At 38.6% G+C, this 26,491-nt stretch overlaps 1 protein-coding gene across 1 annotated transcript in view; it reads right to left on the reverse strand.

The window, feature by feature from the left end:
* ATRNL1 (attractin like 1) overlaps positions 1-26,491 on the reverse strand; it is a 538,040-nt gene that overhangs the window by 462,194 nt on the left and 49,355 nt on the right. Inside the window, exons 6-8 of the mRNA XM_040992049.1 lie at positions 18,534-18,708; positions 14,352-14,439; positions 13,102-13,357 (exon numbers count right to left, since the gene is read on the reverse strand). Of these exons, the coding sequence (XP_040847983.1) occupies positions 13,102-13,357; positions 14,352-14,439; positions 18,534-18,708 (519 nt within the window). The remainder of the gene's footprint in view (positions 1-13,101; positions 13,358-14,351; positions 14,440-18,533; positions 18,709-26,491) is intronic.

Here is a 26,491-nt window from a genome sequence, read left to right on the forward strand (position 1 = left end):
CATAAGTAAATGAAAGTTCTGCTAACCAAAAAAAGCCCAGAATAGTCAAAACTTTCTAAAAATCTTAAGCAAATGTATCGGTCTCTAAAATCAGGAGCAAATCCAATGCTAATGAGGATAACTCGGCATTTAAAGGTTCAGAAACCAGCGTAGTACAAGTTGCCTAAAGGACACATCCCCATACTATTCCAAAGAAGTTATATTTCTGCTGACATTTTTCTCCAGTAATAAAGTATAAAGTTCTCTCACATTTCTTCCTCCCAAATAAAAGGACTCCCAACGAAGCCATCAATACACCTTGACAAAAGGATTCTAAATTTTCTACCATGGTCTATACCTACAATGCCATGGAATACTCAAATAGCAGGATTTGGGACTTGTGACTGTTGATGAAGGACTACACTCTTGTACTAACGTGGGGAAAACACTGTTGGGGGACAAAGAATGGGGAGGAATGGCAGGTGGAGGAGGGAATCCTCATGGAAAATGATAATAAAAATAAACAAAAAAGGCACGCATGTACCTACACCAAGAGCACCTGGTCCGAGTCCCTGCTACTCTGCTCTCATTCCCGTTTCCTGTGAGTGTACAACCTGGGAAGCACATGTATGCGACAGCTCAATCACTTGGATCCCTGTCACTCAGATGGGAGAGGCATACGGAGTCTTCGGCTCCTGACCTCAGGATGGCCCAGTCCTGGCTGTTGCAGAAATATGGAAGTGAACCAGTAGATGGTTCTCTGTTTCTCTTTCTGTTTCTCCGCCTTTAAGTAAAAAAATGAAAACTGATAGTAAGAAATGTTTAAAAGAAAAGGCAAGAAGAAGGAGTGCTCCCCAGAGCTCGGATAGAAAATAGCTGTATGAGATAGACACTTAGCAGCTGAGCTCACTGGAGCAACCTGCAGTGACCCAGCAGCGAGGGAACTGCAGGAATGAGACACTACACTTCGACTCTTGTCTCCCGCCCTCAGATACACTACTGCTGCTGACCACAAGTGATTCCAAGCGGAAGCGCAGAAGACACAGAAGAAGGATGCGACAAATGGGGACAGGGATATGGAGCACAGTGCTTCATGAGTCACCACTCGGAAGCGGAAAGGTAAGTATGTCGCACAACGCAAATAATTTGGCTAACACACTATAAACAACCATCATGAAACACATTGTTTCACTTCTCAAGAAAATATACTAAAAACCTGACTTACTCACCCACAAATATTTGTCAAGCATTTAATATATATTACTTATTCAAAACTGTACATACAAAGCGGTATACTGTAGAATTTCCAACTCAAAACTGATTTTTTGGAAAAGGAATTAACAAAAATTACTATTAAAAAGTGCATATACCCTTCAGTGCAGCTGTTTCAGAAGGCCACAGACTGCATGATTTACAGACATTAGGAATGCATTCCTAGCAGTTCTGGAGGCTGCACAGTCTCAGATCACTGTGGGGCTGGGTAAGGACTGTGCTCTCTGCCTCCAGATGACATCGTCTCCGCTGTTCTCCAGAGGAAACGAAAGCTGACCTCACAGACAGGATAGAAGGCATAGCGTGTGCACACACACACACGCTCACACACACACCCCTAAACTAATTCCCTTCATCCCTGATGTTATAAACCTTTAGTACATTTATCATACAATCCATCATCACTTAATCACTACAGAATAAACTTCAATGGGAATTCCGGAGGGGAATCCTTAAACTACAGGATGTGCCACATTCATTTATAAATGAACTGACCAGGAATTCGAAATAAAATCAAACTAATCCCAGACCATGATAAAAAAAAAAAACAGTACATGTAGCTACATATTAATAAGTCTTTTCACCATCATGACGTTAGGAACGTTTCTTCTTCTCTGTGCCTGGTAGAAGTTAAACACCAGGTGCTCTCAGCAAGTCTTCCTGCCAGACCCGTGTGTGCCTCAGGCAGGCATTTTCTTAAGGATCCTGTGATTCTATCTACACACATTTTCATATAAGGTCAAATTTAGATGAAGATGACAGCTTTAGAGGACACTGCCCACAAATTTGGAAGACACAGTGCACGGAGCTCATCAATGAGCGAGAAATAACTAACAAGGAAATCTCAGACAGGTGTTCATTAAAGCCCGAGTACTGAGCTCTGTCAGCACTTGGATTTATGAAAGGGGCCTTCAAAGGCTGCCTTCCCATTCGTGCATTCCTTCTCAAGTTCCCCAGCAGCATTTCCTATACTTTCTACATAGAATTATTTCATCGGAACCCTTGTTTCACCATTTGCTTCTAAGAAAACTCAAACTAAAAGGAACTTTACACGATCTGCCATCTTCTGCATACTTCCTTCTTGTATTTGCAAACAAATGTCATTAAGAGTCAGCTCTATCCTTTATTGCCAAATCAACTTTTCTCGTTCCTTCTTAAACCCGTTCCTGTTAGACTTTTGCCCCACCACTGCACAGAAGATACATCAGTCGGGGTCACCATGGACAACACAGAGCTAAGTTCAATGGTAAACCCTCAGTAATCATTTTACTTGGCACATCAACACAATTTGGTATGCTCCAATGTTTTCTTCACTTGGCTTGCACGTCATTACTCTCTTCCTTACATTTCATTTTTTCTATATCCATTCCCTTTAGTGATCTAATCCATTCTCACGACTTTAAATGTCATCTCTGTGCCTAGATGTTCCAAGCAAATATCTACAGCACAAATCTCTCTAAATCTGCAGAATCCATACATCCAATTGCTTTTTCGACATCGTCACTTGGATGTTCAGATGCTATCTCACAAACAGCATGTCCCAACAGAACTTCTGACCTTCAGCTGTCTTCACCTCAAATCCACCGCAGAATCTTCTACATGTCAGTTGGTGACAACTTCATCTTTTCAGTTGCTTAGACAAAAACCCTTAGAATCACCCTCAAGTTTGCTATTCCACAATTCACAACCAAGTACTCAGCAAACATCACTTTAAATAAAAAGCCAGCTAATTTTCATCATCTCCAATGCAGTCTAAGCCATTATCATTTGGGACCAAGATTACTCTTCAGCTTCCTAACTGGTCTGCTCCTTTCGGCTCATTCTTCCATTAAACTAATTTGCAACACAACAGGAAAAGTAACTGATTTGAAGTAACTTCAGGGTTGTCATCTAGCAGGTAAACCCTCCATGTAGAATATCAGTATCCCAAGTGAGAAGGGTTCAATTCCCCAGCTGTTTCACTTCCAGTCCAGCTCCCTGCTAATGTGCCTGGGAAAGCAGCAGAGGATGGCCCATGTGCTTGGCCCTTGTACCCACACAAAAGACACAGAAGCAGATCCTAGCTCCTGGCTCCTGGCTCCTGGCTCCTGGCTCCTGCTCCAGACCAGCCTGGCTCAGCTGTTCCAGCTATTTGGGAAGTGAGCCAGCACATAGAAAGCATGAACTTTCTCTCTCTTTTCCTCTCTCTCCCTATAGTTCTCTCTTCCCTCCTCCCTCTCTGTTACTAAGCCTTTCAAATAAATAAGTAAATTTTTAAAAAACTCACTGTTCTGTGCAGAATCCCAAAGTTTCACCCTATTCTAATCATATTAGAGACAAACACCAAACTGGTGATGTGGCTCCTTATGAAGTCTCTAATTTCACTTCATCTCCTATCTAAATATCCTCATAGAAAATTCCTGCATGTTCTTCAATTCTCTTGGAGGCCTATCCTGCTTTCCTATTTTAAAAGATACCTACCTTCCAATCACAGTACATTCAGTCTCCTTATATTGTTCTTTTAAAAAAGATAACTAAGTTATTTCATACACTTTTCATGCTTAGGTTAATTATTCATCTTTTTTAAAGATTTATTTTTTTTTTATTGGAAAGGCAGATATACAGAGAGGAAGAGAGAGAGGAAAATCTTCCATCCAATGATTCACTCCCCAAGCAGCTGCAACTGCTGGAGCTGAGCTGATCCAAAGCCAGGAGCCAGGAGCTCTTCTGGGTCTGCAACGCGGATGCAGGGTCCCAAGGCCTTGGCCGTCCTCAACTGCTTTCCCAGGCCATAAGCAGGGAGCTAGATGGGAAGCGGGGCTGCCAGGATTAGAACCGGCGCCCATATGGGATCCCAGGAGTGCAAGGTGACGACTTTAGCCACAACACTATCGTGCCGGGCCTCTTCACCTTTTTTTTTTAAGATTTTATTGTTACTGGAAAGGCAGATTTACAAAAAGAAGGAGAGACAGAGAGCAAGCTCTTCCACCTGCTGGTTCACTCACCAAGTGGCTGCAGCCGCCAGAGTTGAACCAATCTGCAGCCAGGAGCCTCCTCCAACTCTCCCATGTGGGTGCAGGAATCCTGGCATTGTGCAAGGGGAAGCTTTCGCCACTAGGCTATCATTCAAGCCCTAGGATAATTCTCATTATCTGTATCTCTCTTCCAGAAATAAATCTTGCAAAGATAAATGCCTGATGGATCTACTGATATGTGTTTTTACATATCTATAGAACCAAGTAGAACCAAAAATATCATCTTAGAAGCTACAGCTTAGTTCCGTAAACACTCAAATCTCATGAAACAGTGATAATAGGTAACAGTAATAACAACATGTAAACATAGCTATGCTTCCAGCAGAGATAAAAAGTATTAACTGGTATATTAGAATTGTTCTCAGTGCTAATACATAATGCTCAAAGTAAAGACAAACTAATCAGATGACCTCTTTGTTCTAAATAAGATTATGATTCCCCCCAAATCTCAAGGACACAGGATTGGCCGAAGAGCAAGCAGAACTACGCAACTGTCAACAGGATTAAAAGATGAATAAATGATCACCTGGGGACACAGCAATCAGAGATTTGTCTCCCTCTAAAATCTCTGCGTGAACAGAGCGATCAATAACCTCATAATCATATGTCATATCCTCCCTCATGGAGTATTTCTCAGAGTAAGTCTGCATCCGGTAAACGCTCATTAATTACCTAGGCATAATTTCAGTTTTCTTTTCAGTTGCCTTTACCTAAATACTGGTTAAAGAGTTAACCTCTTCTTTAGTGCAAAAACATTTATTCTTGTTTTCTAGAAGCTTTACACATGTAAGGATACTCTAACTAGGAAATGCAATTTACATTTCAACAGCTGATACCATTAAAGGTAGCCAGCTAAAGAAAAAACTGAAAATGTCATTACTCAATTAATTCCCTCTGAGAAGGAAACAATGAACCGCTTTGCTCTGTAGAGACAGTGCACACTGTAACTCGGATGATAAATTATCCCATGACTTTTACACAAACCAGCCCTTCTTAATACAGTGTGCCACTCCCCAAAATAGCAGTGTTCTAAAGTGCAGTGAACTTCATTATTCTGACATCTGTAAACTACGTTTACCCATTTACTGTGTTCATCTTCTTGTAAATATTTTTCAAGATTAAAGTACTTATAGATTATTTTTGACAAAACAAATTTTAGACATTTAAGCAGAAAATTCAAATGCATTAGGAATAAAGCAATAAATTAATGTTACTATTGTTATAATTTTACGGAAGTTAGTTTTACTTTTTACTTAAGTGATTCAGTTTTAAAGATGTTCATAATTCAACTATTTTTCTTACAAAACCTACGTCATATATTCTTGTCATTTCCATCTTAAGACGATATTCTTAATTATACCTGACAAATAACACAATTAGACAAAAATCAAGTTAAAGATATCATGCTCATAGTTTTGTTTTCAAATAGAATTTTGATTGTAGAATAAGCCAAAAGAAAATCAGTATAATTGAATATCTCCATATGTACCAAAGGTACAACTGATCTGTAACCAGATTGCACCAAAATGAAATCAAACCTACTAGGTAATTAATTTACCAGCTAAAAATCTATCAAACTTTACAATTCACAGCAGATATTGTAAATCTGCTGTACTTTACAGTACACCCATGCTGAGCACATCCACCATTGTGCCTCAGGGCTCAATAAGACAATCATTAAGGGTACATATGAAAAGTAGGAAATACATCTGTGAAATGTAAATAAAGGCATATATTAATTAGCTAATTAGATTCTGTTTTAATACCCATGTACTGAATCAGAAAACTTCTTTGTAAGCTCATACTCATTGAAGATTTGCATTCTCAATGAAAAAGTGAGCTTTTAGGTCAAATATGCTCTATAGAAGCAAACAAAATAGTCAGTTTCAGCCTTGGCTCTACATACGGAGAAAAAAAATCACTACCTGTTGGAAACTTTTGGCCATGAACTACATCTCATACCACTCTGGTGTATGAAATTTCCTTAAATACATTATATAAAGAAACCACATATCAAATTAAACTACATATCAAATTTTAATTTAAATTGGAATAAGATCGCTAGGGACCCCAAACCCTCTCTTTGAAGCAAGGTTAAGCAAAGGCCCAACACTGGCTCAGCACTTGCTTTCACAAACACAGCCTTGCTGTTTGTTTAGCTACTATCAATGGCTGCTTTCATGCTATATTAGCACGGCTAATTAGCGATGACCCACAAAGCCATTGGGTCCTTTATCAAACAAAACTTTGTTGTCCTTTAGTTGAAAATAATCTTAATTTAATTTGCATCTGAAACAAAATGAAAGTAAACAATGAAAAAAGTAGTCTGCAAATAAAACATCAAAAGTCAACAACTACATTGCCAATATGATAAGTATAACAATAGTTTAGTTCTGATTCTTCCTATTCCTCTTGGGGAAGACAAATTTAAAAAAAAAATAATAAAAAGAAAGGACAGGGGAAAATACAAGGAAAAAAATAACCATATACAATCCAAATTTGTTATGAATGCGCAAACAGGAAAGGAAACCAACACTGGACAGAGGAGGCCACTGAAGTACAAGAAGGAAGACAAGAAACAAAGAACCTGGAGACACGGTGGTAGATCTCACAATGATCACACAAGCACTAACCAAAGGCAAAGCACAACAGAAGGGTAAAAATACAAAACATGTACAGAATACGTACAAAACTCAAAAGAATCAGAAAGCAAAATCTAATTCTGTACTCGACACAATACATTTAAAACATCATCAATTTTGAAACTGTAAATAGCAATAATAAAAAGGGATGGGTATACCAGGAAAACACAGGCAACGAAACTAAGCAACAACAACAACAAAATCAGATGAGCTAGCTTTCAGATCAAAGAACAGTAAACACATAAATCATTTCATGCCATTAAGGAATAGAATCATAAAATACATTAGTTATTAATATTCATAAGTCTTTTTCATAAAGCACAAATACCAGATATACAAGGAAAAATGCCAGAAACAAACATTTGAAGACTTTACTTCATCTTTCAAAGTTATATCAAATACAAGAAGGCCTAAATTATTTAACCAATAAAGTAAATTTGACAGATACATATTGTAAACTCCACATCTTGACACTATTAACCCTTTTTTTAAAGTACTCACAGAGTATGTATGAAAATGGGGCAATGATAAAAATTTCACTAAGTTACAAAAAATACAAGCAATACCTACAATTCCCCTAAACACCACAATGAACCAAAAAACAAATGACTAAATCAAAAAACACAAGAATCCTTTTACATAAAAAATTTGTAACTATTGCTTATAAAATCCCTGGCCCATGTGAAAAATCAGCCACGTTTACCTCTGTGTTATACAACAAGTTTGCCATAATTATAATGCATGAAACTATTAAATATAGCCTTTGCTTATTAACCATTATACCCCAACAAGTTCCCAGTAGAAGTTCTCTTTTAACTAATTCTATCTTATCAGTAAAATAAGAAGTAAAGTCATCAACTGAAAATGATGACAGAGAGGAAGCATAGGAAGTTGGATCAGGGAGGGAAATATATGAAATTGTCACCTAATAAAAAGGGGGGTGGGGAGGAGAAATCAAGCCAGACTGACGGGAATTTCAGACATCAGCAAGGACCAACCTGATATGGTCCACATATTACTAAGGCTGATGGTTGAGATCAGCAGTTATGAACTTAGACACAGCTAGAACCACAGGCTCTACAGGTTAACAGAATGGACAAACTGAAAGCAGACCTAATGGAGAAAGCAAAGGCTTTCGTGAGGTCAGAGAACTGTAACAAGAGAATGTGGGTATCAGGAGTGAATACACAACTCCAGTGTGGTTCAGTGGATTAACCAGTCGTGTGTAATGACGTCATCTCACACGGGGTGCTAGCCTGAGTTCTGGCTGCCATGCTGCTGAGCCTGCTCCTAATGCACTGCGGAAAGCACCAGAAGATAACCCAAGTGCCTGGATTCATGCCAGCCACGTGAGATCCAAGCAGAATTCCTGGCTCCTGCCTTTAGCCTGAAGGTGCCAGAACAACATAAAGAAAAAAGCAACGGGAGAGACTGGCTCAAGTAGAACGTGAAATCATAAAATCTTTGATAAATACATGAAGAAATTGGAAGGTCATGTATTAATAGCAGCATTTAGGTGAATAATTAAATCATAAAATATCTGACTGGAGTATGTATCTGGCCTAGGGATCAGAGGTTTCTGCCCTCCATGGAAGCTCCTGAATTTGAGGCTTTGGCTCACCACCGCAGACCCCGGATGAAGCTGAGCGCACACCCAGACACTGCAGACACTTAGGTCAGAAGTCAGCACTTGGTCTTTCGTTGTTTCTCTCCTTTCCCTGCTCGACTCCCTCCCTCCTTCTGTCTCCTTTTCTCCCTCCTCTTCTACTTCTCACCTCTTTCCTCCCTCCCTCATTGCCTATCCAGTTGTAAAATAGAAAATCGATTGTTTACTGGTAAAGGTGTGGTGGGTCAGAAGCTAAATTCCTTCAGAAGTAAAGCACAGTAATGTGAGAAGCAAAAAGATAAAGCAGTAAGTGGTGTAATCAGATGGTGAGACTCAAAGCCAGGAGATTTTTTAAGGAGGAAAGATTAAGAATAGTGGAAAGGGCTGTAAGAAATAAGGATACATGTCCCATTTTCAACCTAGATGTTCTAATTCTAAAGACTTGGAGAACAGCTTTCAGGAGAAGGGCTCCATGGGAAACAGCGGAGTCCTTGCAAGGCAGTCTCTCTCTAGCTTACTTACTGCTAATGTTAATGCTATTTACTCTCTGCTTACTGTTAATGGTGTCTGAAAACGAATTTTCTCATTAAGACTCCACAACTGCTCTAAATAGTTGTCTATAAAGTTGTCTAAATACAAATCAGCCAAGAACTCAAGTTCATAACACTGGCCAGAGCCAGAAATCCAATAGCAAAGACAGAGCATGTATTTGTTTAAAAAAAAAAAAATTAAAGCATTTCTTTAAAAAGTCCCAATGTTTGAAAATGTTATAAAAATTTCAAAAATCTCATTTGTAGGTAACTGCTTAGGCTGCCCTCTTCCTAAGCAAGTGTTAACACTGCTCGGAGAAAAGCAGCCAACAGTTGGCAGGCATTCTGAGCCTAATTAATGCCAAACTGGTGTTAACTATACCAGTATGCCAACACAGTTGCTTATTCCTTCTCTCTCTTTCTCTCTCTCTCTCTCTCTCTCTCTCTCTCTCTCTCTCTCTCAACAATGAAGGAATGCCAGCTACCTGACCTTGAGGCAAGGAGCTACACTACCCAGGAAAGCGAGTCTAGGGACACTTTGGAGTGAAAGCCACTGAGGGTATATCTGACAGGGGAGGGATGAGCTATGGAGGCTTTCACAGCCCAGGCCACTGTATTCCTGCATTCGCAAGTAGGCAAAGGAATTGAGACAGAGTGGCTTACAGGGAGAAAACCGGGGTGTGTGTGTGTGTGTGTGTGTGCATGCGCGCTCACGTTGCATCAGGCCAAGGCACCTGCCCATGGATGTGTATATGTGTATGTGTTTTCTGTGTCAGGCCAAGGCACCTGCCCACATGAGACACCTCGGTTATGCTAAATAGCATTACCAATCACATGCTGATATACACAAAAGTTGGCAAGGGAGGACACGAGTGGCTTGACTAAGCCATAGTATCCACCCACAAGTGTTGAGAGTCAGAGCGGTGGGTGGGCCATGTCAGGCTTTCTGAAGCACCCACCAGAATATGAAAGAAAAAGTTCTGGGGGTAGATTCTATAGGGTAACTGTGGTTTTGCCTCTGGGGACTATAGTACCTGCAGGTTTGCCTGAAGATCTTGGAGTGGTGCCAGGCCAAGCCAGGCTGGACTACAGGAACCTACCTGACACTCAAGGAAACTGGACTGGGAAGCTACCAGAAGGGAAAGGTTGCAGTACCCAGCACTTGCCTGTATGCGCAAAGGCCAGGTCTGAGGGCAATCCATGCCAAGCAGAACTGCTGCCCACCTGCATATGAGAGATCAGGAACTGGCAGCAGGCCTAGTAGGTAATCTTAGGGAACTTTCCTGCTGGGTTGCAGCTCCCACTAAGGAACACAAAAGTCTGGGGCTGGGGATATGTTTGACTAGTCTAGGCTCCAGCACCTGCTGGTGCTCATGAGAGCCAGAATGGATATGAGACAGACCAGCTAAGCCACAGCACCCATTAGGTCATATGAGAACAGGTCAAAGAGCTAGGCTATAGCACCCACTGACCAGAGCCAGTGTGCAGGCCAGTTGAGCTAAGCCACAGAACCCACCAGTTAGTGCTAGGACTGGGGGTCGGCCATGTCAGGTTTAACTACAACAGCCGCTTGAGATCCAGAACTGGGAATGGGCTGTTAGGGGAACTTGGAGAGGCTCTTCTACAGGGCCACAGCTCCTGCTGGTGAACACAAGAGCTGGGGCTGGTGGCAGAGCAGGTCTGGCTGGGCTGAAATACCCATTGGCACCTGTGAGCTGGGTCTGGGGATGGGCTGGGCTGGGACAGTCCACAGCGTATATTTGCATGAGACCCAGGACAGGGCACAAACCAGCCCAAATTGGATTGCAACATCAACCAGTTCACATGAGGCTGGGGCTGGGGCTGGGTCAGGCTGGGCTAGGCTGCTGCATTCCCGGGCTGAACCAGACTGTATCATCTGCTGGCAAATGCCAAGGCTGATGGGGGTGGGCCATCTCAGTCTAGGTCACAGGACCTGATGGCACACGCAAGACCCGGAGCTGGGAACAGGCCTTGTAGGGGAACTTCCCTTGGTGAACCACTGTTTCCACTGCTGAATGTGAGAGCAGGCACTGGGGGAAGGCCAAGCTCAGATTAGTGACTGCACCTGGTGACACACATCAATGCTAGAATGGGTACAGGCCAGCCAGGCTAGGCTGCAGTACCAGATGGCAATTGTCAGGACTGGGTGCAAGTCATGTCAGGCTGGACCACAATATTCCCTGGCAGGCACAAGATCTAGAACTGGGAGCATGCCTGGCAGAACTGTGGGTAATCTCCTGCTAGAATGTACCTCCCACTGGTAAGCATGAAAACCATGTCTGGGGGCATGCCAAGGCAGCAGCTCTTATTGGCATACATGTGAGCCAGGTCTGGGAGAAGGTTGCACTATGCTAAGCTGCAGCACCCAAACAGGATGCAGGCTCAGCCAAGTTAGGCCACAGCAGAGGCTGACATGCACAAAACCTGGGGATGAGGCACCAGCCTGGTGTAAGTTATTGTAGGTCATCTCAAGTATGCCACAGCACATACTGGAAAGTATGATGACCAGATCTATAGCAGGCTGGCTAAGCTAGGCCATAGAACCAGTTGTTTCACATGAGATATGGAACTAGGGCAAAACTGACCAGGCAGCTGCATCCATAGGTATATGCACTGCCTGTTGCAGGTGATAGACCACCTGGGAAAGCAGTAGAGGATTTCCCAAAACCTTGGGACCCTGCATCCACATGAGAGACCCAGAAATGATTCCAGGCTCCTGGCTTTAGATCAGCTCTGCTCCAGCCATTGCAGCCACTTGGGGAGTGAATCAACAGACGGGAAGATCTTCCCCTCTGTATACCTGCCTTTCCAAAAAAAAAAAAAAAAAAAAGACCGCGCCTGACCCTGCACTGGCTGGCACAAACAAGAGTCAAGTCTGATGTATTTCAGGGACCTCCCCAACTAAACCACTGGACTCAGACCCAGGCCACAGCAAAAATCACAAGATCTGTGGTTCACCCTTGAAGTACATGTGTCAAGACTCAGTCTCCTCAGTTGCTGATGCCTGTACAATGGACACCATGTCCAGATGCACATGGAGGACATGATGGCCAGCTCATCTAGGCCAGCAGGAGACATCAACTGCCTAGTCAGAGAATGGAAAGCAGACACACTGGATAATTCTTCTGCCCAAGTTAGCAGCATGTTCCTGGGTATGAATGCACTAGGGTGAACTCTGTCAGATCAACAAACCTTGGAAAGATTTTTTTCCAACCCTAGCACAACAAAACCAGTAACTTCTCAGATCTATCAATACCACTCAAGTAACACCCTCAGAATACAGTTCCCCACATCAGGGTCTCAGATGTCAAAACACTGTGCCCCATCCCCAGGCGCTGATGTAGTCTGACATCACGAAGCTGCCCCCACCCTCCTCTGCTGTAGACACAGGAGAAAAAATATTCAACATCTGTCTCATCCATCTTCCTTACCTGACCCTCCTCACCCTAATTAGAGGCCCATATGGGCATGCATCCCTCTCAACGATATAACAGTGTTAAAAAGAAATTTAAAAATAAAGAATTCAAAAACAACAAAGTATTAATAACAAGCAAAAAAAAAAGAAAGAAAGAAAGGCAAAAGTCAGTCTAGGGTACAGAGAAGTCACCTGCAGATTGCCCTAGTCAACCTTCACACACCAGATCATCTTTGATAGAAGCTGACAGAGTATCCTTAGGAAGCTTACCATAAAACAGTAACACACACATAAAATACAGCAATAACATCAGGAACAGAAAATTGAAAAATGAAAAAGCTTGAAATCATGGGATGCATAATAAAGAGACTGGGTTTGTTTTAGTGCTTGGTTCATAAGCAAAATTCAGGGAAACAGCACCACCTATTGGAATTTCTCATACTTAAAAAATAGTCTCAACTCCTACAAAATGACATTGTAATATTTCTCCTTATTAAATATTAAATATTAGTTCATAATTCTGATCTCAAATAACATCACTTTGACTAAATTCATATGAAGACTTTATTAACAATCAAAATATTATCAAAGAATAAAGAAATTACACTTTTAAGAAACTCACAGATATGGTATTCCTGTATGCTGCTTATATAACCATATATTGCAGAATATCCGAATATTATGATCATGACAACATCTCTACTATCCAGCTCCATCACATGTGCCGAGTGGCCCTCCACAGCATATTGCTGACCATGTCCAAGCACAGTCGGCGTTTTCGTGCTCCATGTCTGACTATGTATGTTAAAAACCCATAATTCATTTGTGACATTTCCATCATTGGTTTCAATTCTGCCTCCATACATAAAGATGTTTTCCTGTAAATTAAAATACATACATTAATAGACAAGAGTTGCTTCCTAGCAATGCATATGAAAATAAATGTTATATTTAAACATATAAGTTTGGTCAGTGTTAACAACCTACACACACAGGCCTCATTTGTAAAAGGTCAAGAGATACATGAATAATGACAACTGATTTACATACAATAACAGGAGGGGAAACACCTACACTTTCACAAAGGTACTTGAAGGTATTTTATTCAAAGTGGCTTCATTACACAATCAATTACCCACATTTGTATTTATTCTGTAGGGTGAGAACACTGAATCACTATTATGAGAACACATTACTCAATGTTTCACTCCAAAATTTGAGTGTGAAATAGTTCTGTCACAAAATTATTGACTTCTACATATAACAAAAAAGTAACACTCTGGTTGTTGATTAGTTCTTCATAAACAATCTCTTTAGTATTCGAATAATCTGAGTGTTAGTTGCTATATTTGCATTTCACCGTCTTATTTCTACTGGTTTGCGCTACTCACAATTATTTACTACTTTTATCAAGCACTATTCATCAAAAAGGTAGCTCATATTTGCTTATCATGGATAGTACATTCTTACTATAATCTATCAAGGATATAGGAAAATACTAAATATCTTAATTCACCTTTGGTAATTCTTAACAGCACTTTTAAATCATGCTAATATAATAAATTGCCATAAATAAGTTCGAATATCAAATTTCACATTGTTTGTGTTTTATCATGATTTTTTTAAATGACTGACCAGATGACTAGGTAAAAACCATAGATAAAAAATTCCAATCTTCACTTTTTGTGTCTATTATTCAGCAGTTACTTCAAAATCTATTGTTTTACTAAAAACCACAAGTCTATGATAGATCAACTTATTGTGACCCATATTATATATTTTTCTCCTAAGTGTTGGAAATAAATCTGAGACTTAATACCTCCTAAGATTAATTTAAAAAAAAAAAAACTGTTTCCACCTTAAGCAGGATACCTGATATAAAGCGAGAGAATGCCCGTATCTCTGGAGAGGCCCCCTTGACACAGTTCCGACATTCCATATACTGCTTTCCAAATTGTAGCTAAAAGCAAAAAAGAAAGAATAGCTTCATAAAGCAGGATTCATTTTCAGCTTTTTTATTTCTATATGCTTTCCTTCATTTGCATTTAAGTACCCATTAAATTTAGTAAGAAGTATAAATAATAAGCTCATAATTTTATGTACTGTATTAGTTTGTAATAAGGACTCACTGACTGACATATTTACTCTCAATCAGGATTTAATTAATTTAATGTATAATGCACATTAACTTGAATAGTACCTTTATTATTCACATTAATTTATCTAATTATCTTTAATCATTTTAATCAATTCATTCACATGAACAATAATCAATTGTTCAGTAGTTTTTTAATTTTAAAGAAAGCTAGTCCAAGGTCCTAGGACCCTGCACACACATGGGAGACCTGGAGGAAGCTGTAGAATCCCAGTTTTGGATAAGCTCGTCTCTGGCCATGGCGGCCACTCGAGGAGGAAACCAGTGAATGAAAGATTTTTCTCTCTGTCTCTCCTCTTCTCTTTAAATCTGATTTTCCAATAAAAATAAGTAAAGCCTTTTTTAAAAGCTAGCTTTTCTTATCAGAAATAAATAAAAATTTACTCTACAATGGTCATTTACTTTGGATATTCATCTTGAATTCTAGATACAAACTTGGCTTAATATTACATCAGTTAACCAAAAACAGTTACGTTCCTTATGTACAAATAAAGTTGGTTTAGTAATAATTTTAATTGAAAAAATAAACTCACTAGTACAAAAACTTCTATTACATTGCTTTCAGATTATGGATTAGATTTGCTATTAGTCTAAAACATAGGAAAACCAAGTTCCAAACTATAGATGTGAACTGTTTAACAAAAAGAATTATTGTTGGGTTATGATCATACTCTACACTCAAACCTTAATTTTCCAAAATACACAGAGAATGCCAGCAGCCCCAAAACAGGGTGCTATTTTAAGCTAACAAGTCCATCATCAAACATTGTCTTCCCACTTTATTTTCTTCCTCCAACTCATTGGGAAAGGCAAAAAAAAAAAAGTTTCCCTACACAAGAAAGATACGGGCTGCCAAAATCATTCTCAACATTATTTACCTTATTTCCTAGCTTGAAGTTGTAAGATATATGTTTACATTTCAGATGAGGAAAGATAATCAATGAGGAAGTAAGTTCCACAGATTTGCACCTCTAAATCTACCCACCTACCAGTGACCGCAGCCAACACACTGCTTTCCACCAAATTAGTATAAATTAGGACTCAGCAAAGTATTTCTGCAAAGGGCCAGACAGTAAACATTTTAGGTTTTATGGGCCACACTGATCTCACCTCTCTTTTTGAGCCTCCTATAAACACAATAAGCCATTCTTAGCCCCCAGACACTGCGTCTCATCCCCACATCCTGCTGACCTCCGCTGCACTCCTTGTGCACAGGATTCCACAAAACCGTAGCAGTTATCCCTTCACTTTCTGCATCATTCGTCTCAGGAGAATTTTCATTAGCATAAATACTGTATTTCTCTCATTTATTTAAAAAAATGGAAAACTTCCCTTGGCTTCACTTCTCATTCAAAGCACCACCATGCAATTCTTTACTGCCCTGCATCTTTGTTGCCCCACCTTTACCAATCTTTCCATTCTCTATTAATCTATCTCTACTCAGGCTTTTAACATCACAAATCCAGAAAAACCACCTACTACAGTCCTCATACCAAATCCACGGACATTTTCCAATCCTCGTTTCCCTTGCCGTGGCCAACCGGCAGCATGCGGTATTCTAAATTACTCCCTAACCCTCACTCTGCTTCCTTGTACTCTTGTGCTTGTCCCAGCTCATTGCTCACTTCTTTCCAGTTTCTTGCTGTTTTCTCAGTTCTTTTCTTCTTCATTCACTTGAAAATCTCATCCCAACACAATCCTGTTCCTGCTCTTCCCCCAATCCCTAGTATATTCTCAACAGAGAACCTTTTAAGTCAAGGCATGCTGAAAGCCTTCCCATCAGTCCTATCAGATTTGTAACACTCTTCATGAATTGCACGCTCTGCCATTAGCCCTCTAGCTTCAGGCTTCCTTCTCACATATTCCACACAACCCACAAGGGCCTGTTCACTGCACCACAGAACATTTCAGCTCTTCCCTTAAGACTTTTGTCTGACTCTCCCCCGAGCCAACATCCTGGCCTCCTACAGCTGCTCAGCTTACACCTTCCTCATGAAGCCAAGCTTGATGGTCATATTGCAACCCCTCCTGTTGACACTTTGATTTGCTTACTTCTTTTTCTTTCTCTGCATGTATGTATGTGTGTGCATATAGATGTGTACATGTAGATTATGGACAATACCTACAGACATAAATAAACTTATAATTTCTTTTAGTAATTATTTTTATTGTTCTTCTTTACCCAGCTTCACAAAGATGGGAATGTTAGTTATGCCTTAACATATTCCAAGCAAACAGTAAGCATTCAAACCAGTATGCTTATGATCTTGAACCCATGTTAAATTTTACTATTATGAATTCATGGGTATTCTGTAAAATAATTTCTTTATAATTTAACAGGTATTCATTTAAAACTTACATTTACAAAATAATTTTGCCTTAGAAGATAAATCATTTAAACTTACACTATCTTTAACCTGTAAAAACAACAAAATTATTTCTAATCTGACACCACATGACTTTTACCTATAAAAGCTTATAAATCTGCAGAACACAACAACCCAAAGATCCAGGCTTTACACACACACACAAAAAGTTGATTTGGTTCAAACTGAAAATATATTTTTTAACAGTATTAAATAATAATCATAAATTAATTTCAAACATGGTATTCAATTTTTTCAAAATAAAAACTTTAAAGATTTTCATGTGTCCTTGACAATTTTCCCTTACCTTCACAATTCAACTTTGAAAATACCACAATTTAATTCAAAGTTCAACTCTGTTATCACAGATTTTTCATTTTCTTTAATTACAGTTCATTTCCTTCTAGCTTCCACATTTAAATTTCATCACTTGTTCAGATTCTTGTTATTTCTTAATTCATTGTATTCCTACCAACTCTTTTCAATTCTTCTACTATATTTTAGCATCATATATTATGTTACAAAAACTTTGTCTTTAAAATTTTTCTCCCTAAAGAATTTATCATTTCATTTATCACATGCAATAATTTTAAAGCAAGTTTCTCTTAGCATTTCTGAGATCTTAAAAATCAATAGTTAATATATTCAAAGGGTAAATAGTTTGATAAAACAGAGGATTCCAAATTAGATTAATTTCATATAAACAACATTTTAGGTTAATTATGACCTATGCAATACTTCAGACAAAGCAAAAAATATAAATATTGCAAGGAACTTTCCCACACAAACATTTATTAGTTCTTTACTTCAAACTCAATTTTCACTATGTGTGTTAGATTTATTTGATAGTCTGACAGTTCTATTGCGTGTATGCCATTACAGTATTCTGTCTAAAGGCAGTTCTGACTGGCTGATGGCAGACTTGTATCAATATTACACATTAGGAGTACTAGCCTTAAAAAGAGTGTTAAAAATCAAAGGATTTATCCTACTTCCTCTTTTCCATTTTTGAATAGTTAATAAAATACAAATACAATCACAGACTACAGAAATCAGATAAAGCCGCCATCCCTGTGGCTCCCCTTATCATCCCCAGACAGAGAATGATCTCTGTTGAGGCAAGAGCAAATGCGTGATTGATTTCATAATACGAGCACTATTCCCCGAGCCATTGCTTGCAAAGCACATACCAAGTAAAAGTTCAGGTAAACTAAAATTTACAGAAGCAATTGAAAGTATTGTTGTGTATGTGTAGCAGGATTTATTATGCTAGAAATGCTCATAGCCTGTCTTTATCTGGAATTAATGCTTTCATACTGAGAATTTATTAAAAACACTATAGAGAGGAAATGAAATTTCTACACCAAACAAATCTGTATTATAATTACATAATTAACTAAGGACGTAATGAGTTCATATATTCCTAAATCACTCCCATTTAACAAACAGATAAATCACAAGAATAACCATATATACAAGCAGCAAAAAAGTCCAGCTTGGAAAAACTGATTGAAAACATCTGAAAATACTTACTTCAAGACCATTTGAAAAGTACCGTAGTTAAAAGTATATCCACCAATCACCCACATAAATTTCCCATGTAAAACTGCTTTATGTGAAGCTCGACCTACAGAAGGACTGAAGGGTTTCACATTTGGCAGAATCCAGTAAGATTCAGTAGATGGAACATTCAAAGAACAATCAGGACCTAGTAAAATAAAAATCAAACACCACACTGGATTAATCAAAACTCTTACATTATGGAAAGAGTATATGTGGATTAAGAGATAAAGTTCCATGCCTCTTATATTAGCAAATGAAATACATACAACACTGAAAATAATCTAGAAGAACAATACTAACAGCAAATGTAATGCCTAGAAAGAAATAGTGTCATGTACTCAATCAGATTTGCATTTGTCCAAATAAGTATGACAGTCTACGGGAAATACTAAAACAATATAAAACTGCAGATATACTTTAAGATTTCTTTTTGTTTTTACTGGAATGTCAGATTTACAGAGATGCAGAGACAGAGAGAAAGATCTTCCATCCACTGGTTTACTCCCCAAATGGCCACAACAGCCAAAGCTGAGTCGATCTAAAGCCAGGAGCTTTGGATCATGGCTCCCACATGAGTCCAGGGTTCCAAGGACTTGAGCCATCCTCTGTTGCTTTCCTAGGCCACAAACAGGGAGTTGAGTGCGAAGTGGAGCAGCCAGGACATGAAGTGGCACTGTATGGGATACCAGCACTTTCAGATGGAGGATTAGCCCGTCCTGCCATAGCACCAGCCCACATGCTTAGAATATTACAACGGAAAACAACATAGTCAAACTCCAGTTCTGGGACTTTAGGCTTTGGGCACTTACCTCTCTCATCAAGTTTTCATCTATAAAAAGGAAATGACCTATCGCCAAGGCATATTATTAATATTTAATGTAAAACAATATAAACAAAAGCATATATAAATTACAAACTACTGAATAAATAAGTATATTTTCCTTAGTATCATTAAAAAACAACCAAAACTGGCTTTAGTAGAGATCCTCATACATCCTCACAAAAAAGTTATTATGCATAATAAAATAAAAAGTATTAATCAGTGCAGAATAACTCTAAATACCATAAAAATAAAAACACAACCCTTTCCTATTCTTAATGTTATTCATGAGTCTTTGTTCCCATTTGTAGAAAATAGGAGACTAGTCACGATCAGTGTTTTTCCAATTTAAGTAATAGAAGACATGATCCTAAAACACTTTTGGCCTCACAAACTATTTTAATTTTGATTAAACAAAATATGCTTAAATATGGTGCATAAAGTGCTTAGACTAGAAGTTCTCTTAAAAATACAAATAACACAAGTATATAAAATCAAATACAAATAAATGTATAAAACTCATGAAATGAACATTTACTGGCATGTCTCCTTTTTTTTCACATCACTTTGTTACTTTGTATGTCCTGTATTTTTCTTTACAAATTGAAGGTATGTGACAACCATGCACTGGACAAATCTATTGGTGTCACCTTTCCCAGCACTGCTCATTTCATCTCTGTGTGTCTCACTACAGTAATACAATATTTCAAAGGTTTTTATTGGCACATGCATTGCGGTGATCTGTGACCTCTGTTTGGGGGTGCTATGAACCACTATTACACAAGACCAGTAACCTAACGGATAAATGGGCATGTGTTCTGCCTGCTTCACTGATCAGCCAACTGAGATCCAAACACCCCTCCTCAAAACTCCCTAGTCTCTGAGATACAGCACTAAAATTAGTTCAAACAATAACTCTACAATTGCCTCCAAGTATTACATTTAGCAAATAGGACGCATCAAAAGCCACAATGGACCAAACCCTATCAAGGTATGAATGTAAGAAAAGTTCTTGAGCCCGCCACGGTGGCGCAGTGGTTAAGGTCTTCGCCTTGCACGCCCGGGATCCCATATGGGCACCGGTTCTATCCAGGCAGCCCCGCTTCCCTTCCAGCTCCCTGCCTGTGGCCCAGGAAGGCAGTCGAGGACGGCCCAGGGCTTTGGGACCCTGCACCCATGTGGGAGACCCGGAAGAGGCTCCTGGCTTCAGATCGGCATAGTATCGGCCCGTTGCGCTCACTTGGGGAGTGAATCATCGGATGGAAGATCTTCCTCTCTGTCTCTCCTCTCTGTATATCCGCCTTTCCAATAAAAAAAATAATAATAATAATAATAATAAATCTTTAAAAAAAAAAAAAAGAAAAGTCCTTGAAGGAAACCAAAAAACTTGTCCAAGGACAGGTGATCTGGTGTAGTGAGTAAAGCCAACAGTAGAGCTAGTCAGGCAACCCATATGGACACTGGCTCAAGTCCTAGCTGATCGGTTTCCATCCCTGCTCCTGAGAAAGCAACAGATGACGCAAATGCCTCCATCCCTGCACCCACGTGATACATGCACCAGGATGAAGCTCCTGGCTCCTGGCTCGTAAAACAGCAGATGCAAGTTCATTCTCTCACTCTCTCTCTCCCTTACTCTGATTTTTAAATACACACACGAAAAAATAAATCCTTTATAAAAAAGTGCATCTCTAAGTAAATACACAAATGATAAGAAAGCAAAATGTCCTATTGTTGAGAAGCACTTAATAGTGTGATAGAAGATCAAAACTGCTACCTAAACCAAACTCTGATGCAGAGCAAGGTGCTAAGCCCCTTAAAGCCCATGAAGGTTAGGAGAGCTGAGGAAGGCTGCAGAAGACAATTCTGAAACCAATAGAGGCCGGGTCACAACATTGAAGGAAAGAGACCACCTCCATAACATCCAAGTACAGAGTAAACCTGCAAGTGCTGATGCAGAAGTTCCACCAAGTTATCCAAAAGAATTAGCTAACAAAATTGATAGCTTCATCGAACCACAGATTTTCAATGCAGATAAAACAACCTTACATCAGAAGACGATACCTCTGAATACTTTACTGTCTAGGACACAGAAGTCAATGCCTGGTTCCAAAGCATTGAAAGACAATCTCGTTCTCCTCATAGGGGCAAACATCGTTGGGGATTGTAACTTAAAGCCCATCTGAATTCACCATTCTAAAAATCCTGAAATTCTCCGGGATCAAATCCTGAGACTATATATATATATATCTGTGTGTGTTATAAATGGAACAAAGGCTGGATAACAGCATATCTATTTACAATGTGAGTTACTATCTCAAGTACACTGCTGAGTCCTTATACTAGGAAAAAAGTTAATTTTCAAAATATTACTGTTTATTGAAATGTACCTGGTCACCCCAGAGCTTTGATGGGGTTAGGTGAGGAGAGAATGTTACTACCATGTCTATAAACACAACACCCATTCTGCAATCCACGGATCAAGAATTAATTTCAGGGGCCAGTGGTTTAACCCACCACCTGCAATGCCCTCATCTATATGGGCATTAGTTTGAGTCACAGTTGCTCCAATTCTGTTCCAACTCCCTGCTAATGCACTGGAGAAAGAAGCGGAGAACAGAACAAATGTTTGGGTCCACATGGGAAACCCAAAAGAAGCTCCTGGCTACTGGCTTTGGCCTTGCCCAGCCCCAGCCATTGCAGCTATCTGGAGAATAAACTATCTGATGGAAGATCTTTCTCTCTCTGTAACTCTGCCTTTCAAATGGATAAGTCTTTTAAAAAACAATGCCAACTTTCAAATCTTATTATATAAGAAATTATTTCATAAGGCTAAGCTAACATAGAAAGTAATTCCTCTAATGAACATAGGAAAAATACATTGAAAATTTTTTGTAAATAAATCATCATTCTAGATGTCATTGAGAACATTTGTGATTCATGAGAATACATCAAAATATCAGCAATAATAGGGGGTTAGCAGAACATGACTCCAACCATGAAAGTAATGAAAAAAACTAAATGCAGATGGTTTGAAAAATTTTTCAAATGCCAGAATTAGAAATAGAGGCTTAAGATTGAATGAACTGCTAAGATTTCATGAACCTTAACAAATGAGGCGTTGCTTCTCATGGAAGAGCAGAGAAAACAGTTTCTTGAGACAGAATCTCTTCCTGGTGAGTATGCTGTGAGCACTGTTGAAATGACAAATGAATAGAATAGAATAGAGTAGAATACTCTATTAACCTAGTTGGTAAAGCAGTGGCAGGGCATAAGAGGACCAATCCTAATATGGGCAAAATGCTGTCCAGTAGCATCTCATGCTATACTGAATTCTTTCCTAAAAGGAAAAGTTCAACACTGTAACAACCTTTATTGTCTTAAGAAAGGGGAGGGAGTCGTGGTGCAGTATGCTAAGCCAGCACTTGGGAAACCTGGTAATGCTCACCCTGGAAGGCAGATAATGGACCAGGTCCTTGGGTCCCTGGCACTCATGGGAGAGACTGGATTGAGTTCCAGGCTTTCAGACTCATCCTAGCCCAGACCCACTTGTTGTGCTCCTTGGAGGAATGAACCAGCTAAGATGGAAGATCTCTCTGTCCCTCTATGTCACTGTGCCTCTCAAATGGGAATTTTAAAATACCCAATTTCCTATACAAAAGAAAAATGCAATTAAAACTCTTCCTATCTTACTAATACATTTCATGTAACTTGTAGCAATTATAATATTAGAGGGAATTATCTAAAGCAAAACTCTAAAGATTAGCTTTCGTCTACTTTAGAGTATATGAATAAGTTATAAAAATAATTTAAAGGATTAAGAAAAATTAGATCTTAATTTCTAGATTTCAACATTACATACAGAAAACAATATATAAATGTTAATTAATAAATACCAATGAAAAGTATTAAGAATATTTTATATTCACAAAGGCTTATTTGCCATTAAAATTTAAACACTGATATTCATATTTAAGACCACCCAAAATTCCCTTTTTATAAAGACACAACCATGAAAAATCCTCTACAATGTCAAAATCTGGTCCCTTATACAACATCTCTTCACTCTTCCTCTGTGTAACTTCCCTGAGTCAACGGGAACCTCTTCAGGATAGCAGAACAAAGTCATTTTGAAAAGGTATAATACAATAATACTATCGTGTATGTTCATAAAGATTTAATACACTATTTTTCTAGCAGTTATATACAGTTTAATAATCCACGGAGTAATGTATAGCTTGACAATAAAGCATAAATAAATTTCAGTGATTTTTTAACTATAGACATTAGTGACAGGCTGCTGAGTCAGTTTTCGAAGCAAAAAAAAGGGGGGGCGGTTTAAGAAGGATTTATACACTGATCCCTCTGAAATTGATAATCTTAAGCACCACAATCTCTCATGAATTCAGCTACCACTTGACATTTTCACTTGCCTGTTTAACAACCTTCTCAATACATCCCAAACTAGCTCCTTGATTGCTACCTTCTATCTCATGCACTATTGTGTAACATCTCACACAATGGCACTTCCACCTATCCAGCAGCTAAAAGACCAAGTTCTCGCTGCCATTTTAAGGTCTTTCTCCCACACTCCACATGCAGCCCACCAACTGTTTTGGAATTCATTCGGATGTAGGTATTACAGGCTTTTCATGTGTTGAAACAGAAACATACACTAATGACTGTGGGTAAGCACAGCCCTCCTTCAATATGAATGAGTGACAAGTTCCAGAACCCTCTGTATGTACCAAAATCAGTGGATGCTCAAGCCCCTTAATTAAGATGATCTAGTATTTGCATCTAACCAATGCACATACTGCCACATAACTTTAAGCCATCTTTACATTTTCTGTAATACCAAATGCAGCATAAATGTATGTCAACAGTCACCACACTAGATTGTGTATTGAACAATGACAACAAAAAGTCTATTGATGTTCAGCACACATACCATATTACTATAGATATTTCAGATCTGCAGTTGGTCAAATCCTCAGATAATTAAATTTGCATACAGAGGGTTGACTATAGACGTGCTTCAACATCTCGAGTACTACCATACCTTCTCAGATCATTTAACTTATATAGAAACCCCAAAAACAGGTAACTAAGGGAAAAAATGCCTGGCCAGGTATAACTGGTAAGGTCCTAAACACAGTGTCCATTTTGATTTGTAGCTAAAATTCTATACCTGAACAATCAGAAACATTTTTAATCTCCATCACTCCTCTCAGAGTAAAACCAACAGTTCCTTCCTCAACAAATATCATCAATTCCCCTTAAAGAAACCCCAATAATTTAAAAGATAAACTGCTATCACTCCTTCATTCAACATCCTTCAATGATTTCTCATCACTCTTGAAATGAAAAGAAAAAAAAACTTAGCACGGCCTACGACTCCTACATGATTAGCTTCAGTAGACACTAATGAATGACTGAATCAATTAGTCACTTGAAAAATAGATAAATGAAAGGACACCTTAGAGCAATGTAAGATTAAAAGCATGAGCTATGATGGTAAAGCTGGCTTTAATACTTCCCAGCTTTCCTATTTTAAAAGGTACTAAAATTGTTTAGGCTTCAATTTAATAGTGGAGATTATACTTAGAACACAGGATTTTGTAAAGATAATACTTAATGTGACATACTTAGAATTGTATTAAATTAATTAAAATTGTATTAATTTTATTATGAATCTCCTCATTTTAGATACAAGAAAAGTAAGCATAATTAGTTAGGCTGACTGACTAAATAAATAAATCAAACCTAGAGCAATTAACTGTTTAAAAGGTACAATCTTGAGCTCTCACTGTGGTATAACGGGTTAAGCTACCACCTGCAAAGCCAGCATCCCATATGGGGACCAGCTGGAGTCCCAGATGCTCCACTTCCATCCAACTTCCTGATAATGTGTCTAGAAAAGCAGAAGAACATGGCTAACTTCTTGATCCCTTGCACCCTCACTGGAGAGCCTAAAGAAGCCCCCAATCTGACATGGGCTTGGCTCAGCCCTTGCTGATGCAGCCCTGTGCGGAATAAACATCTCTCTATCTCTATCGCTCTGTCTCATATTACCAACAAAGACACACATATACTGAAGGAGAAATGATATATTTTAAAAAATATTCACTGATAACAAAAGAAAAAAGAGCAGGAATAGCCATCCTAATATCAGATAAAACAAACTTAAAAACAAAAACTATTCAAAGAACCAAGTGTATTTTGTAATGATGAAAGGATCACTTATGTGGAAGACGTGATTGCAGTAATGCATATGCACCAGGGCCAGGGAACCTGGTCATTTAAAGCAAGTACTAATAGATCTAAAGGGAGACAGGGAATGTAATACAATAACAACAGGGACTCCAACACCCCATATTAATCAACAGAGATTAACGAGACAGGAAATCAACAAATAATAGAACTAACCTACACTATGAAACAAATGTAGTTCATTAATAGCTACAGAACATTTCATTCCATGTTTGCATAATACACACTCTTCATCAGTGCATGGAATTTTCTCTAGGATACACCACACACTAGGCCATAAAGCAAATCTCAACATATTCCAAAAAGCTGAAATCACACCATCAATCTTCTCTGACATTGAAATGAACATCAAGATGAACAACTTTAGAAAATATACAAGCACATGGAGATTGAAATAACAATGGGTCATAGAAGAAATGAAAAGGTAAATACAAAAATTCCTGGAAAAGAATGAAAATATCAAAACAACCTATCAAATCTTACAGGATACAACAAGTGGTATTACGAACAGATTTCATAGCAATCAATGCCTACACCAAGAAATTGGAAAGCCATCAAATAAATGATTTAACAACACAGCCCAAGGGCCCAGAAAAATAAGAACAAACCAAACCCAAAATTATTAGGAAGAAAGAATTAATATTAGAGAATAAGCAAAACTGAAACAAAAAATGCAAAAGATAGTGAAATGAAGAGACTATATAAATGTATATATATGTATGTATATGTATATATACACATACACACACACTCACACACACAAAATTGATACACTATTGGCCGAACTAACCAAAAAAGAGGTGAGAGGCAGAAGAACCAAATTATTAAAAACCAGAAC

Source organism: Ochotona curzoniae, unplaced genomic scaffold (assembly GCF_017591425.1).
Source record: "Ochotona curzoniae isolate NIBS_2020 unplaced genomic scaffold, NIBS_Ocur_1.0 contig_66, whole genome shotgun sequence".
Taxonomy (NCBI): Eukaryota; Metazoa; Chordata; class Mammalia; order Lagomorpha; family Ochotonidae; genus Ochotona; species Ochotona curzoniae.